The sequence below is a fragment of the Bombus pascuorum genome, chromosome 6 (assembly GCF_905332965.1).
Source record: "Bombus pascuorum chromosome 6, iyBomPasc1.1, whole genome shotgun sequence".
In the NCBI taxonomy this organism is placed as follows: domain Eukaryota; kingdom Metazoa; phylum Arthropoda; class Insecta; order Hymenoptera; family Apidae; genus Bombus; species Bombus pascuorum.
Window position 1 is genome coordinate 11461031 of NC_083493.1, and position 18659 is coordinate 11479689.

General features: G+C 40.4%; 1 protein-coding gene across 1 annotated transcript in view; it reads left to right on the forward strand.

The window, feature by feature from the left end:
• Positions 1-11084, forward strand: part of LOC132908254 (uncharacterized) — a 35402-nt gene extending 24318 nt beyond the window's left edge. Inside the window, exons 7-8 of the mRNA XM_060962059.1 lie at positions 827-1022; positions 3458-11084. Coding sequence (XP_060818042.1) covers positions 827-1022; positions 3458-3467 — 206 coding nt within the window. The 3' untranslated portion in view covers positions 3468-11084. The remainder of the gene's footprint in view (positions 1-826; positions 1023-3457) is intronic.
• The last annotated feature ends 7575 nt before the right edge of the window (positions 11085-18659 follow it).

The following is an 18659-nucleotide window of genomic DNA, read 5'->3' on the forward strand; positions in this document are numbered from 1 at the left end:
AACAATGGTATGGCAGTACAAATAACATTCAAATGTTACTATTGTATCAGTGCTCACGTAATATTCAAAGGGAGACGATGCTATTAGGTTTCGAATGCATATGAAGCTTTGAATGGACGAAAATTCAGGAATATGTTACGTTTAATTACATTTAATTACGAATTAACGTATTTAAATAGATATTTTAGTAAATTACGCGTTCGAAACCTATGGTCCGTGATCGAAATAAAATTTCCATCGTTCGAGGACGACTTATTTTTGAATGACGAAAAAGAACGCTGTGAATTATAAAGGATTTAGGTGTCGAAGTACTCGATCCCCGAATACTCGCGTCGCACCGAACGTGTTTTTGAACGGTTCGAAACAATGCGAACAAAAGCGATCGATTGCGTTCTGCCGCCGGGTAATTGCTAGACGTCGGTGGTAAACTGCACCGATGCAACCTAATTTTCGTCTCGTGATCGCGTTATAAAGCGCGCCGTACGTTTACAGACGCAATTGCGTCCGTTTAAAAACGGTAACGAGCTCAAAGTTTTACACCCCTTCTGTTCTTTCGTGTTCGCGACCAGGTCGTTGCTGTTGCTTCAAGTGTAACACGAGCTCGCTCGTTACCGCTTACACGAAACTTTTTACCATTGTGAAAGTTTTCGCAAATTGTGGTTCGAACCTTACTTCCACGAGCAAACTTGCAATTTAATTTTATAAAAACCTGCTCGCCATGAAGCAGATTTTTAAATTCTATTTATAATCCACTTAGACATTTTCTAACATGCATTTTCAAACGATTCTTCCTCCTACGAGCTACTTGATCTTCTTTGTGTTACAGGAAATTACTGGATACTTCACATCATGTGGCCACCGTACACGTACATTATACACACTCCGAATGATCACTGTCACAGAACTCTTTATCTGTTTTCCTTGGCACATCTGGGCGTGATATATATCACAATCGGAATCATACTGCTCGTGATAACCGTACTGGCGTCTTTCAGAATCCTAGCGTGTCCGTTACTAGAAAGGTAAGCCTTGGTCAATCGTAAATCGCCAATTCGATCGAATCGAAGCGTTCGATACGCCGCCAGGCTGATTCGTCCTCAATCGCGACCCGATCTGCCGTACACGCTGGTCTGAACATGGAATTACCACACTGTAGAATTCGGTCGATGAGACTGCTATTTGATCATGCGATAAATCACCATGTTGTACATTCCTTGCTGCGAATTTGCGTATACGAAATGAAAAGAAAAGGAAATTTATTCGAAGGTAGCGAGATAGATAGTAATACCGGTTCCTCCCTCTGTTTTCCTTATAGTTCATTTGGTTCCAACTATTCCCTCGAACGAAAGTTCAAGGGTTATAAAATAGTATCGCTCACCGATATCGATACTCCACCACGCTCTTTGTCATAGAAAGTGATCGTTTCTTACAAACACGGCCCATTGAAATGTATAATCGAATTAAGCGTAAACAGAGACCGATACCACAGTCCCTATCGATTTACCTTCTGGTTAACCGAAAGTTTTATTCAAATTAGACAGAACCAGAACGTATCTACATCCACGCGATTCTCCTATCCCTTCTCCATTATCCCAGAGCACGGAGCTCTTGAGCCAAACTTTAGACAGCACCGTTCGAATAATCTGGATCGTTGCAGACAGCCTGGCAAGACGTCGACGAACTTCTTACCCCTGATGTAGCGCAAGGTATTCTAGGGTATCGGGTCAGCGTGAGTCGAGCGCGGGTGTTCCGCATGCGACGCGAAAGTCAAATATTCTATACCCGGAAAGCAATCAGCCTCTGTACGTACACGTACACTTACACGCTAACTAGATGTACGTGCAAAATAGTAGGTCAACGAATTTGGTCGCGTGTCAGCGCGGCAGCCTCATAAATACCCGAGGAGGCCGCGAAACCAGAAACGAACGGTGTCGTTGCAACGCGTCGATGAACCAACCGTTTCCCGTTTTGCGTGCAGCGGAAAACCGCCGGTTTTTTGCTCTTCTTGTTTCCTCCTGTCTTAGTGTTAAACGGGGATTCGCGTGACCACAGACATCGACAGAGAAAGAATTGCACGACACGCATACCGAGCATTGTGCGCCAGTTGACCGGGTCGCCGTGTTTCCTCCCGGATCGATCTCGACACGCGGCGATATATTCAGATTGTTCAGGCAGCGTTATGCTTCAGTTTTCCACCCTGAGAACCAGGAAAACTCGCCGGTGATTCAAGGTTACAGTAGAACTCCATCTATTCGAATCCGTCGGCAGACAGATACCCAGTTCCATGAAAAGTTAATATTTTTGATAGTAGATTTATTTTATTCGATTATAATCGTGAAATAACCGGTCTTGTTTTGGTTAATACATATTTTAGAGGTTGGTAATTTTATTGGAATTTCGAAGTACGAAGCTAGAAATTTCTGAAATTGAGGGAATTGAGGAATTTCTGAAATTGAGGAAGGTACAAGAGTTTGAGAAGCGTAGCTTCGTATATGATGCGTTGTACTACTTATTATTATTAAGTGAGATAAATACAAGAAATTCTACCTTCAAATTTTACTATAAACTAATCAATGATTTACATTATATACGACTCTAGTGGAGTTCATACGTACAGAATTATGTTTTCTTTTATATAATAGAAATTCGTAATTACATAGATTCACATTCACATAGATAAACAAATTCAATCAACAGAAGCTCGATTTAATTTGATATTAATTAAAATTTCGGTAGATGGAGAAACATTTATGTAGAAATTTTCTAGAATATAAGCAGAAGTGGGAACAATGGAACATTTGTGACAATAGTAGACGATAGTAGGATCGTTCGATCGAGACTGCTTGAAGTAATCCGTCTTATAGATGCCGGATAGTGTCCTAAAAGGTCGACGTCGCGTGATCTACAGCATGGATACTTACGACACTAACCTACTGTAACAAGACCATCCATCGAGAAACGAATCTTGGAAATTGTACGAAATATTACACATCGACTTTGACGAAGCATCGTTCTTTGTGCTATGGAACACCAGAGTTAAACAAATGGCAATAAAATAGTATATTGGTAATATTATACTAATATTATATTATTTTACAACTTTTATTTCATTTTAGTAATATTTCATCAGAACAAAATTCAAATATTTTCCATTTCTCTAAACGTTCGTAATATTTCGCGAATATAAACTGCCGAGTTAACACTATGACAGACGATATTATATTAAACACATGGTGCCAACATTTCAACTGTGCATTTGGTACCTACGAGAAAGAATTTTTCATTGAAATCGATGCGTAACATTTTCTACAAAATTCCAAGTTCCAAAAGCCATCCGTCATTCTTCGAAATATTTCGAATAACTTTTTACTCGTGTTTTCATGGTTTCGCGTTTATTGCTAAGCTAAACTAAATATTTCGCGATTTACATCGATTCGTATTGACTTCTTTCTTCCAGATACAGATAACAACAACGATTTAATTACGTAAATGAAGTGGTATCACAGAAACGACGCGTGCAAGTAGAATATGGCCAGAACATCGTCCAAGGGCACATTTTGAAATCTGTCGTAAAGCGGAATGACGATTGCGTCAAACATGACAGCGATTCCAATGATCAAACCTACAACCGAACCTACAACCACTATCACTATTACAAACTATTACCTACGGCTCAGAATCTTGGACCCTCGAGTTGCAACGGAAAGAAAAAATTGCATTTACAGTTTAACATCGGCTGCGACGACGAGTCGAAAGTAAATTCTGGAAATCGGCAATTCGTAACTTAACAAACTCCAGGAGAATTGGAATTATGCGAAGATAGCTGAAAGCATGATCGTGTCGATCGAACACCGTAAAATCTGGCAAATTACCATCAAACCCCAAGGAAACAAACGACTTTCAGAGAAGATTCTTATCTACCGACTATATTCACGCACTAAGCAGTAACTTTGACGAGGAAGGATCGATTTCGCGAAGATTAAACTTCCTTTGCCAAAACGAAAACATCTCTTTCAGGAAAGAAGGAAAATAATCAGAATAGACGTGGAGCTACGGAAATTGCATGTAGGTGGTAAACTTACGTTACTGGAATCTATTCAAGAGAAGTTTATCGCTTGGGATTTTGTGAGAAACCCTGCCTGCATCGTAAAATTCGAATAATCTGGATGAGAAGAAGCTAAGAGGAAAATACCAGAAGATTCTTTTGAAGTAAAAAATCATGGAAGATAAAGAAAGCGTTGGAACAATTCAGAGAAGGAACAGACGATAAAGAATACTGGATGTTTATTGTCACGAGACACGCGTAGGCGTATATACGTAATAAGCTGTTATTCAATTTAACGCTGGAATCTAATCAGCAAATCAAATTCAACGACGCAGCTCTCTCCGACGAGCCGCGTTTCCGTAACGTAAAGAAAAGGAGGGCCACAAACCGTACACGAAGCGAACAGCAAAGAAAGATACATCAGAAAATTCCCGACAATTTCTGCCTATATTTTAAGAATTATGAAAAATATCCGGCTCATCGAAGAAGATCTTAGATCTTTTACGAGGATTTCACCAAAATCAGAAAAACACCGACGAGGAAAATAGCTTTGTAATCGTTCATCGATTCTTGACGGTAATGTTTATTAAGAAAACCGAAGGTAAGCGACGCTTTTATTGTTCCTTTTCTTTGGATACTTTCGACGATCTCGAAAGTTCGCGCTTGATGGAGCTTGTATCAAATAGGTGTAAATCTTGTCAATCAATAACAATTACGTCGTGACGTGTAATATTTACGAAGGTGGATGTACTTTTTGTCGATACTTTTATCCAGGTCCATTTGAAGAGCTTTCCGCATATATATCGACTGGCTAACACGTTTTATTGTCACGTGAAAATCCGTACAAAGGAGTTTTGTTGTACATAATACTTTTTATAAGTGTTTTTATCGGCGGTTATGGGGTTCCATTCATGTTGCATGTTATTCGAACTACGAGGTCGGTACAAACGTATCTGTGTAGCTAACACTGAATTCCATTTAACTGTTAACTGGTCTGTCACACTAACCAATGTTTCTCTTTACCTTCATTCGTTTCTCATTTTTTCTTATTTAAACGTAATCGTTTATTTGAACCAATATATTCTTTCGTTTATACACCGCGTTCAATGTTATAACAAAACGTATGCATTCTGTTGAAACAAACCCTCGTAGATCTTCTTTCTCGCGAACAACGTGGGTCTGCGGTTAACAGTTAAACTCCAATTAATACGATGTCACAAGGTTACAAGAATACGACAGAAAATCGCGATGTTTAATGTTTCATCGATTTATGTCCATCATCTTCAATTCGAGGTGACGGAAATCGTCGTCACGATATTGAACAGTGTCAAGAAAAAAAAAAAATATTATGTGTATTTCGTTCGTGTCTGTTACTAACCACGAAGGCTCGACTATCACTAACCTGATACAATGATAAAGCCTAACAAAGGATATGTTGTCTGTAAACTATTTTAAGGATGATGTATCGTTCGATGTATTTTCGTTCCTTTTCACGAGGTAACGCGATCAGGACGATCCGCGTGACTTCCGCTGAAAATTCTCCTAGCTCGGTGTGTGGCAAGTACATACCAATGACTATCGACTATGGAAATAAAAAAGAAGCAAAATCTGATTGGAAAGAGGACAAAATGAATAAGTGTCAATTAAATCAACGCATCGGAAATTTCATTCCATCGCCGTGGAACACTAACGGTCGATGACACTTTGATGTATACATACACGTATATATATATATATTCTGTCTATATATCTACATATATACAATAAATACCTATACACGTACGCTCTTACGCTACTAAATAGTCGTTATTAAAGAATCGACCAAAACAAAATGAAGAAGAGCTCTGTAGGTATTTTTAGAGACACGACACGAACGAGGCACGTTCACTGAAGGCGTGTGTTTCTCGTTCGGCACGCGTGCCATCTAAATGAGAGTATAAACGTATAGAGAAAGGCTCATCTTCAGTTCTACGTACGACGTCCATGATTACGTGGCGATTCGAAAACGGGTCCATACTTATAGTCGTCCGTACGAGTAAATGTTACTAATCTGTAATCGTGTACACTTTGTCGATGTAAACAAAAAAAAAAAAAAAAAATGTGTGTGAACCATCTTAGTTAAACAACTGTATTCGTTAATCGCGCTCGCGATCGTTCTTCTGAGTTTCGGCCAAAATGGCGAATGAATCGTTTCAAAATCAACGTACAATTTTCAGTCGAACAAAGAACAAAAGAAAACAGTAGACGAATAATGCGAAGATGTTTACTTGCTCTATTAAATTGATATATGTTTGCCAGTGACTGTGTCGACGAGTTTATGACACTTCGTTGAGAACGCAGATCGTCTATTAAATTGCCGACGGGAAAATCAGCGGAATCGTTGCCCGATTTTTGCGAAAACCGTGCCTGGCGAACTGAAATCAACTGAAAATTTCATTTCCGAGCTGTCAAACGTATACGTGTACCGTGTTGTGATTTATGAGATGCAAAATTCTTTACCATCGTCTACTGACAATTTGGCTCGACAGGAAAACGCACTACGACTGAATCGAACGAAAAAAAAGATATTATTTGGGGAATTTAAAATCATTAACAAAATCAACAGATCATCCTATATGCTCGCATAACAATAAGATCGAAACGGGTAAGCACATAGAGGCTGCAGGCGCCAGGCACGAACCTCGTCCATGTGCACAACGAAGTACAAAGAAAAAGAAGGAATCAGCCAGAAAATTTCGCAGAAATTCACACACATCGCGTACATGATAGAATTCAACTCGGAGACGTATAAAATTAGAGGTACACGAAGTGAAAAAAGGACTTGAATATGTAGTTACGTCTGAAATTTAACGCGTAACACGCACCAACGTTTCGAGGGATTTTCTAACGAGTTTCGTTGAATCTACTCGAAACGATGTTTTACAGGAGTCTCGTGGGATCTACGACACTACGAACGAATAGGATTACCGAGAAACGAGAACGCTCAACTTCCATCTGCACTGCTTGCCGGAAACAAATATGTACTTATCTTCGATCATTCCATTCGCTTAAAACATTGACTATCGCGTCATGGCAAAAATCACAGACGTAAGTGCGTTCACCATCGAATCTTTCAGAGTCACTATTTACGCGATAACTCGTATCGATAAAACTTGGTTCACAATCGTATTAAGGAATCAACGAAACGAAGTATTCCCATGACGTGGTTACATTGATTAGCTGAATAGCAGCGAAACAGTTTGCTCATTAGTTGTTTCACGACAATTTATCGCATACAATTAATCATTACAGATTTTCGTTACCGCCGTTCACGGCCGTACGAGTAAGTGTTGAACGAATGAATGACACGAGTGAATGCGTTGTAACGCTTGCTAAAAATTTTACAATGAAGATTATCGGGAAGTCGTGAAAACGTAAATCTGTATTTGCCTCGCCTCCCTCTTTCTGTAGAAAAAGTTACATAGTTTGATTTTCGAATTCGCGAAATAAAAGTGAAGTGGAACAAACGGTTCGACCGAATACGACGACGATTTTAATCGGGGCCGGTAACTCGCCATTTCGATAGTCAGCTGAAATCGACAGGCGCAAATAAACCTACTGTTTCGATATTCTTCCGAGGGTGACAATATTCGCGGAAATATTTTTCGCAGACGCGAAACCAGTGATACCGGCCTAAGGTACTCTGAAATTTCAATTAAAACGCTGCGCGACGACAAATATGAAATTAATCAACAAAATGATTTCGCGATTTGATTTAACATTTCCACGAATCCCGATGCCCTGTAAAGTGGATGTAATATAGATCTATACATATATAGTATATACATGTATATCTGTCTCTGTACGTGAGTCGTGAAAGAGAAATCCTGTTACTGTGTACGGAACCGAGCTACAATAGAACACAAGGTTCCTCTTTGGCGATCTCCTTTAATCCGTAGCACGTAAGAATTAACAATTGTGTTGATATATTTAATATAAACGTGTCGTTGGATTTATATAGAATAGAGAGCTTATTTATTTTTATACTGGATGGTTTGATAGCGTCCTATATATTTAATTAAACAACGCGCAAGCGGCGAAGAGATGCTATTTATTATTATCGCGAGATTTCTTCGTTTATTCAGATTTCGCTATACGCGTGACTCGCGTCGGTTGATTTTGTCGTTGATTAACAGATCGTCGTATTAATTAAAATAAATATCATACGTGTACGTAATAATACATAAACGTAATACATATCTTGTAATTATGTGACAAATATAACGTTTTTCAGTGAGAACATTTTAGAAATGCGTGAGGTGCGTTTAGTCGTGTCGTAAACTATTTAAGTAGTAGTTAGAATTATTTGCACGCACTGACATCGCAAATGTGGTCCAGGCTTTAACGTAGAATTCACGTCGTTAACACGTTCCAGTGTTTCCTTCCTTGGTACCCGAAAATAGCGATGGAAACCATCCAAACGTTACCAGATCAATCGAACTTTCATTTTGCGACCTTGAACAACACCCCAGTACCATTGTAACTTCTATATCTATATCCATATCGCGCAGTCATCCTTTCCAGCGATACTACAAACTAATTTCCTGTCCCGTGCTTCATCATCAATATTATTCCGCCTTCGTTCAAGAAACAGAAAAGTTGCCAGCGCTATTTACGGGGCCGAACCAACTATGTATCGCATATACATCGATTACATTTTTCTACACCATTTGCACTATACCAACGAGCATGCTATGACTCGTGTTCTTTCGATATAAATATACCTCATTAATCGTCCGTGCGTAGAGAATATGAGTTGGGAGATCGCATCGTGCGCGAAATTAACATCGAAAGCAGTACCTCTGAGGGCGAGGCGCCATAACTAGGCGCCAGCTCGTACACGCGTATTCTTGTTCGACCATTAGTTTTGACACGGCCGTTAATTAGGCCGACCGATTAATACGAGCGAGTTAAAAAAAAACGAACAACAGGCAAAAATGAAACGATATAGATGCTAATAAACAGTGCACGTTGCAACATGTCCACCAAAGTACTCTGCGATTACTAGATAGCGCCGTGCTGTTATTGATTTTCCACGGTTTATAGAGGATAGCAAGAAGAACGCTACTTCTTTTTCCTTTTTCGTTATCTGTACGATCGCGATTAAAATATGAACTGCTATGTGTAACGAATGGCTTCTTTCAGAATCGAATATCAAGCATACGGACAGGAATATGAGGAGTGAATGAAAATGGGATTCGTATTGAATAAATAAAACGACCCTATTCTGTCGCAAGAGTCGGCAACCCCTTGTACTCGCGTCGGGGCCGAAGTAGTTCCATCTTGATATTTTTTCGCGAAGCCATTCGAACGAGTACGGCGCGAACGTTTGTTTGTCTAGTCTTTCTCGTTAATATGGCCATTTAACGTATTCTCGTTTGCCCGAGAAATTAACGCCTCAGCTCGATTCATAAAAGCGTGTAACATCTACACACCTCCGCGTCTACCGAAGGCAGCTCGTCTCGTCGAACAGCCACACGAAGCGGAATTGCACGTCAAGCAGCCATCGTTGTCGAATTACCATCGATCGCGTCACTAGTGACATTTTTCCTTACCTGGCGCGAACACACCGTTTCCCAAGTCCCACGCTCAAGCCAACAAGCAAGAGATCGTATTCACGCGAACCTGGCAGCGAAATATCGGCCAATCATCGAGTATCGTCGATTCGAATACGAAATAGACCTTGTCGGAGGACTAGCAGAACGTCCGAAAGGGAGCACATCGAAAATTATTTTTTTAGAAGCGCCATGTTTCGAATGACTTTACACCGCGACCAATTGTGAACCCGAACCTTATTGTTAGAGCAATGTCTTCGAAACGACGATACATACTTGTACTTTCCGTCGACAAAGAATGTCCGTACTGGTAATTATTCGTTGTTTTATCAATTCCGCTGATTTATCGTATTGCCAGGTGAACAATAGCTCGTATAACGTTTACACCTCGTTTCCACGATAGATACACGTCGATTACGCTTCCGTGCGTATTATACTTAATCGTTGTAACGTTCTTACACAAAACAGTAGCGTGACGATGTGACACGATTCGAGCGTGTATAACGATCTCTTGAAACGTGTCCCAGGAAGTTGTACATCTTTTGTGAACGCACGGTTGCACGGCTCATATATGGGATGCGCGTCGCTTTTTGTTCTTATATCCCTGTCAGTCTCTTTATGACTACTTCGTGTTATAACTATAAGTTACGAGGCTATATTTCATTGCCGCAACCAAGGAACAGCAAATAAATTCACAGAGAATACTTAATAACGACATGACCGGCAGTAAATGTAACTTTCAGAGGAGGCGTTCCATCAATAAACGTTGCGGCTATTTAAAGTAAATTGAACCTCGAATTGCGACGTATTATCTGCATGTAGCAGGCGACGAGACTTGGCTCGACACCATACAGTACCGGAGCTTATCGCCTCGACATGTTTCGTTAAATTAAATTACCCTCGAAACCGGCGATTTCGCCTCTTCCTCTCCATAGCTTACAACACCGACACCCATTGCGCAGCTGCTGCTAATCAAGCACGCCTATGATACAATCTATCGCGCGTATCCCAATTACGTGATACGAGCAATATTTCCGTGCTCGCGATAATAAAATTCAAATAAAGAAGGGTCAAAGGGAAAAGAAAAAAAGAAATGAAAAAGGCGAGAAGAGGGAAAGAGATGGAGAAGAATATCGGAACGCGTTCCCTCTACTGTCGAGGGGAAAATGTGCAATCAAACGATGGAGTAGTATCAGTGCACGCATATCCTTGGGTCTGCGAGCAAACATACGCGTGCACGTTATCTATCTATCGTATCTATCGGTGTAGAATCAAGAATGAATCGAGTATGTAAGAAGAAATTCGTTTAATTCTGTACGTGTACACTTGCGATATTAACATTCAATTTGCGAGTAAAACAATTGTAAACGATGTGGTGGACTCATATTGTGACCCATTTGTAACGTAACCGCCGAGTACTGTGAATAAAAAGTGTCTACGTGGTACGCATGGTGTCTACATTGAACGTGAAACAACCTCTTTGACCTAAATCATTGTCCATCTTCAGGCTTCACGTTCCCTTTTCTTGTCACATCATATACTCTGACCATTTCGTTATTACCATCAAGCACCGTGATATGAAACGCAACGAAGACGAAGGGCGGAGCTAGTGGAAAATCTTCAAAGGTATACGCGTTGGCCTCTTTCGGTCAGAAAATATTTTTCTTTGATGCTTCTCGTGAAAGTACAAAATTGAATTAAAAAGAAGATAAAACGATACCGGTGGAATGTTTTAGAGTAAGTGCTTTTTGATAGCGTGGGAGGAAGAGTAACGAAGGGGAATGTTCGCGTAGATTCGTGAACACGTAGCTGATAAAATTCGAAGCTTCCAACGTCGTCATAAATATAAAGATCATTGATTGAACAAAGAGGCGAAGGGAATAATTGTGATTGTTCGACTGGCAGAAAAAATGATCTAATAAATACAACGTATTAACGCAAAGGATCATTAGAGCACACGATTCAAGACAGTGCGAAGTTGGAATTAGCATAATCACGCTGTTTTTTAATTTCAATGCGCTACCATCGATCCACCTACTCGAATAATTTTTCGAACAATTTTTCTACTGGTTCGCTTCCTTTTTCGTGCTTGTTGCAGTTTAGTAAATTCGTGCCTGGAAAATTTAAAAGATTGCTATAATCACGGTACATTCTTTCGCGTAGATATAAGCAAGATAAAAAAGGATAATAGGATAAAAGTAAGTAGCAGCGCCTTTATCGTTGAGCTGCAAATCAGCGTAGTCCAGCGCTGCGTAGTTGCTGCAGGCAAATACGGAATTCAATCTAAATGTAAATATAGGTCGAGCCGTATTCCGGAAGGACGAGTTCGGCCGCGAAAAGGAGGATACGGAAACAACGGAGGATGAACTCCGTCGAACGTGCTGTTTCCGAAAGTTGCCGTAAACTTTTATTCCAACAGCCCTTCTAGCTGCTATTCCTGCTAACCTTCAACGAAGGAATCATACAAGCATTATTACATCTCTAGAAAAACATAATCGGCGAAATCACGTGGAAGAGTTGTCGAAGAAAGTATTACATTATTTTACGAATTTTGTCAATTTTTATCATAAAATTCCGAGAATACATTATCTACAATCTCTCCTGAATTCGAAACTAGATTTTCCATCCCGAACTTTTTCAGTGATCTGGGATTTGGTTAAAATTTGTTGACAAAACTCTCTCTCTCTCCTGGATCCTCGAAAAATTATTGGTACGTCTTTACATTGAAAGATTGCGAATAACTTATAGAAGTGATTTTCGGTTATCACTGCTGCTTTACTTGTTTCTCACGAAATTCAGATTCTTGTGTTGTCATTCTTTTATCATTCTGCCGAAAGATCAAATACCAATTAAGGGAGTAAACGATGAAAAAGTAATGTGATTTTTACATTGCTAAGAAACAATCGAATTGACGGTAAGAGAAAGACGTAATTGTTTACCGCGACCACTGCTTTTCGTTTTCCTGATGTACCATCAGAAATTAGGAAACAGAGTTGATAGTCACAAATTCGCTGATAGATCTCACGTAAGGCGCTTAAATTCCATTGGCGAAGGATCGTCGCAGCGTTTTACCCGGAAAATGTAAGAGGATTACCGATGTGGATGCCGATAGTTTGCAGAAAATAGCGTTAGAAACCTACTCTCTGTAACATTGACGCTTCCTTATCACGAATAAAATGACTTGATGACGAATGAATGAATGCTTCGAGTACAAGTAAAAATCATTTTATTTCTTCCCAGAACTTTGACGATCAGCCATCAAAGTTATCGTATTTTTGCGTAATTTTCATGTGACGAACTCTCGATTTGCTCGCCGATTTTCGCCCATATTTTCGTCGCCCAATTTTGCTGTATAATTTGAATTTTTATTCGTTCGGATTGTGGCAAAAATCACTGAATTTTCCCGTGTTCCCTAGAGGCTATGCAAACTGCTGTGAAAATCGAAACTGCATAGTGAAATATACACACACATACACCAGGCAACTTCTAAAAATTCTGACGAATTAATCACGCATTTGTCGCGTGAAATCTTTGTCGGCCAGAACAGTATTAGATTAGAGTATTTGAATATCCAGTTAAATCAGAGAGAGTCGTACGAATTTTTCTCCGTCGGAGAAACCAATGTTAACTGTGTAACCGACAGAAATCCCAGAGTAGGGCTTAGAGTCGGAGACTAAAACTCTGGACTCGTGTTTCCCTTCCGAGTAACTCGAGTGGCTGCTTTAAGGGTTGACATTTGACGACGCGACGATTTTATTCGAACCATACGCACGTACACGCGGCAATTCTACTCGTGTCACGTAACACATGACCTACGAAAAAAGGATCGCACAAAGGAAACCGCTAGGAGAATGCCTGAAAGAGGTGACATTAATTCTATGTAGACGTATGTATACGTGTACGTGTAAATGGTTGCGTTCGTCCTGACAGCCATTTAATCGTCGCGCATAAAGCTTTTGCGGTCAACCAATTAAAATTGTGGGAACCGCTCGGATCGAATAATTTTACTACGCAGTTGTTTATCGTGTGATGTTATTATGTCGTGGAAATCGTGCGACGGACCACGGGTTTATCGATTATTATAACGATTTATTATCGCAAGGGCTTCCCCTCTCTGCAACGTAGTTCATGGTTTTCTAATAACGATAAAGTGGTCTTTGGAATTCCTGTCGTTGTGAATCTCGATCGATAGTATGTATAATCGATAGTAGACGTACAATTGTTTGCTCGATGTAGAGCAGAGCGAGTTTTGACGCGCCAGCGTTTTACACATATTTTAACAATACGTTGCACTATATGGAAAAATACATACAAGTGGGTGCTGTGCTCGTGACGAATAGAAATTGCGAGCATATATTTACATACACGTACATGTATGTACACGATTGACGCTCTTTTATTTCTATGTACCGTTGCAACGCGCGAGGGAAGAACGCACATCTGCATCGACCATTAAAACTCGAATATTCATCGAAAATAGGGTGCCATAGCAGTTTCAAGTTCTAAAGTAGTTCGTTTACTTTGTGTTCGTTTGGTCGTTTATTTCCACAACGACGACGCGTCGGTGGCGCCAGTCAGGAGGGCGAAACGATGCCACCTTAATGTCCTCTGGAAGGGGCGAATCAACTCGATGGAACAGATTATGGAAATTTATTGCGCGGTGTTTCGAATAGGGTCAAGGTCGGTCAAAGTCGAACACTGTTTTAAATAATTCGAGCGTAAGGCTGCTTGGACCGCCAATTGCCTCGATTCCTTGTTTCCCCATGTTCGACTTCCGCAAATAATGTCGCTCTATTGCAAAGATCGATTCATTATGATTCGACACTTTTCGTTTAGTTAATAAAAGATCGTCAAACTTCGAGGTATATATCTAACCAGGAAGGTTTTCAATCGCAGCAGGATTTCATGAAATTCATAGTCGTTGTAGACCTATTTACGTCTAAGCGGAACATTGATAGTCAGAAAGCTAAAAGCGAAGCAAGTTTCATCGTATCATATATGTAGCTACAGAGTGAGCAGTTCATCGGAAATTACAACTTCGAATAACTTTTGCTACTCGGATAACCTCTGGCAATATGATAACGACTTCTATGGCTCTGGATGCGTTCAGTGACCGCCACATCCGCCACAAATAATCTCACGATAAATCGTGAAACGAGACTGTTCCGAGTTTTATGAGTGCCTTTCACGATGTTTCCAGAGAAACGGTCACGAGCAAACGCGACAGAAGAGTCAAAGTACACGCCATTCAGGATGGATACGAGAAATGTGCGGAGGCTCATAGAGGATGGTTGATCGTGAGATTTAGAAGACGAGATTGCTCGTTGTTGAAACCGTCAAGTATAATGCAGACAATAATCGCTCGTACTAACAAATTCGCTAAGACAGTGCATAATCGCTAAAATATTCTCTGATAACTCGACTAACTGATAACTGATTGATTACTGAACTCCTTACGGTCGCGTCCGTTTATTTATACTGGTCAAGGGAGTACCGGAAAATTCAAATTCTTTGTTTGACGGTTGCACGTAGCGACGACATTGTTTTGCACGGAGTTTTTTTTATCATTACATTATGTGTATCATAAGGATATTGATACTCCGAAGTAAAATAACAACATGATTCGAATTGTCCTTTAGTTCATGCGCAGCTACAAATGTAATCAAAATCAAATGATTACCCTTATCTCCCAATCCAATAATGGGCAGAACTTATGGCTGGCAGCCGGTTGGATCTTATCGCGAAAAGTTAATATCCTGTTGAGCATGTCGAATACGTATGTTCGAGCTTATGATTAAAGAGGTAATGCAATCCGGTATCGCGTTACCAGCCATACTGGCTTGGACGTAACAATCGTGGTACTAAACTCTACATGAAGCGGCATTGCACAAAAAGTTTTTCTATTACAGGTCACTTAGTGGACCATTAACTGGCTGTAATGGATGCTTTATACCAGGTAGAAACTCCGGCACCGTACTTTCTACCGAGTGAAACTGCTTCCTCTCGTTTAATGTATTATACTTGTTCTTCGAGATCGATACCCTCGACAATGAATGTCGTCATGAGTCGATTTACGCGAGATAAAGTTAACCGTTTAGCAACTTAGCATGATCTGCATATTATTAATGGATCGTTCGAACAATCTGTCGTTGAGATGAAATTCTATAAAAGAAATCGCGTTGGATATTTGATTCTTCGTTAATTTCACCGGCGATCGTTTCGAATCTCTTATCGTTTAACCGCAAAGCTGTGCAAATTGGAAACGCAAACTCACCGTCGGCAAATTGAAATTTTCCGCGATTCTTTCTCTCTCAGGAGTCACGTACAGACCGTCGCTCGCGCTCGCGGGTGTTATACCCGGAAACAAAGAAAAAAAAGAAGGAGCGGCGACAGTAAGCTTCGAACACCGACTCTCTGAGAATCGTAAACTAAATTAAGTCGAGTTATCGTTGCAAATTGTTTCATCGGTTCTCTGTAGAACAGAACGAGAACCGGTGCGCGTTGGTTCGAGTTTATCGCGAAATCTGACATCTGCCGAAATGCACAACGATCAGCTCGGATCTAATTCAGTTACGAAATAACAGAGACGCGGAACAGATCGGCGCAATAGGGAGGGTTAAACGGTGTTGTCAAAATGAATTAAGCCTCTCAGATGAATCTTAGACGTGAATGTTGGACAACGACGCTTTCACCCGAAACCTCGAACCTGAGCTTTCCGCAGATGGGGCGGCACGATTGCATTCCCCGAACCCATCGTTTAACCTCTTCGATACATCGATAAAGGAAGGGTGGCATCTATGCTGTTTCAAAGAAACCTTCGATCGATCCTATATGAAAGGACACATTGTAAGGAACAGGTAAATGCCCCGCAGACATCGACAATGTGTACAACGTTTGGATATTGCGGCCGATGATGGTTGTTCCTGCCTGAATTTCTCATTGTCCCCATTGATGAGACTTACTCGTTGATAAATCGACTCATCCTCGACAACGACGACCTCGAATCGAGATCAATTGGTCTCCATAGTTTATCCGACAGATAGTTTGCCTAAATCTCGTTCGAAAGTTCCATTAGTTGACCGTTAGCTAACAGGCGTATTCACGCTTGTTAGCGAATAATTTGATCGAGATGCATCCTTCTTTTTTTCTATTTTTTTTCTAGTAGATAGTAAACGCACACACTGTACCGTACGCCGAGAATCAAACGTATCGATCGAGCGAAATTCGTTAAAAATTCCTTTCATTCGTAACTGGCTCGGTTGGAAATGGATCGTTTACGAAAAGGGAGAAAGAGATTAACAGGGATTTCTGGCGGAGCAGAAGTTAGCTTAACTTTTCGAGGTGTTCCTTAGGATGATCACGGTCGCGTAATTAAGAAGTTTAAAGTTCAAGGGAAAAGTACGTTCAAGGTACGAGAGGAGACTGGTTGCGAGTGACACTCGTGTAAACACGTGGCTGATGGCTATGTCGCGTCACCTCTCGCTTCGAATATTTGCTGCTACAAGTTTTTCGCTCGACTGAATATCGCACTTCTCTCTGTACACAGTTGTCAAAGGCGCGAGCAGGAACACCAACAAACTCGGTAATTAATCTCAGCATCAAGGTTTCACGTTTCCAACTTTCCAGCACTTCGATGTCGGATCACTGCGCGATTCGAAAAAAGACAGTGGATTCTTGAAGGCTTACTGGGATTATCGCTTTAACGAACAGATTTAACTTACAAATTTCAAATAAACAATTTAAATTGACTAAGATGTAAAAGAATTATCTAAATTCAACGCGATATTAAGAGAAGTACAATAGCCAAAATGAGTTGTACGTTTCTTTACACTACGTATATTTTCACTCACGACTAAATTATCACATTTCCAGCCCACATTTTAACCCGAACCGGGTCCATCTTTCCACACCAACCCCTCTCTTTCGACGAAACCTGTCGCAAAGGCGAGGCAACTGCCGACAGGGTGGCGCGATACCCAACGTACGGTCGTTCAAGAAAAAACTATATTTATGGTTGCAACCCCTTGTTTCCTAGGCGCTCTCTTGCCCCAGCTTTATTTCTCCTATTCGAAATCGCTCAAGCATACATCGAAAGACGATTTGTCGGGCGCGGCACGCCCACCGTGAACAACACACGCATTCGTACGTTTCGCGATGAGACCGGAAAACCGGATCCCCAGTCAACCGGAACTTTTCACGCGGCCTTTGCCTTCAGACCGCAACAATCCCTTCGCTATCGTTACATCTCGTGCGATATATACAATAGCGATGATATCTAGGATTATATTATTCGCTTACAAAGAGGTTAGTAGGAAGTTAATTCCGATACGAATATCTTTGCAAATAATTTTCGAAACAATGTAGTTCTCTCTGAATTCATATGTTCGTTAAACCTTTGTGTTAGTAGGGAAACTGGTCTTCAAACAATAGGCATCTTCTATCTAGGGTGAAATATTGTAATTAGGGTAAAATATGATAAAATTATCTATCCAAATTATCATTGGAGAAAGATAATATATATTACAAATCTGAGTTATATAATATATGAACGATGTTACAGTGTTTGACGCTCCGTTTCTACGAGGAAGTAACGTAATAAATTAAAAAAATATTAAACTTTTGGGTATTCATAGCATTGTAGGATAGCAACTGTGTGATGTACTTTTCATATGCTTCCCCGCATTACGAACGAGGCGTTAGATTTAATCTATCAATTCCACTGCAACGCCAGTCACTGCAGTTTCAAATAGCATTGGATAGCATGTGTGACTACATGCACATAGCGCACCGTTTCCGATGCAATTTTGTTGTCTATCACGCTCAACGAGCGTGCATGCTCACGGGAAACGCGATTCACATTCGCGTAAACCATTTTGCGTGGATTTATGGTCGCACAAGCAAAGATTCACTTTAACGTTTCATTTAATACGACGCACGTTGCGATCGCAAACGTTGTTCTCGTTTCCTCACTTTCTTTTACTGCTTCTTGCCATAGATTGTGAAATATACAATTTCGAAAT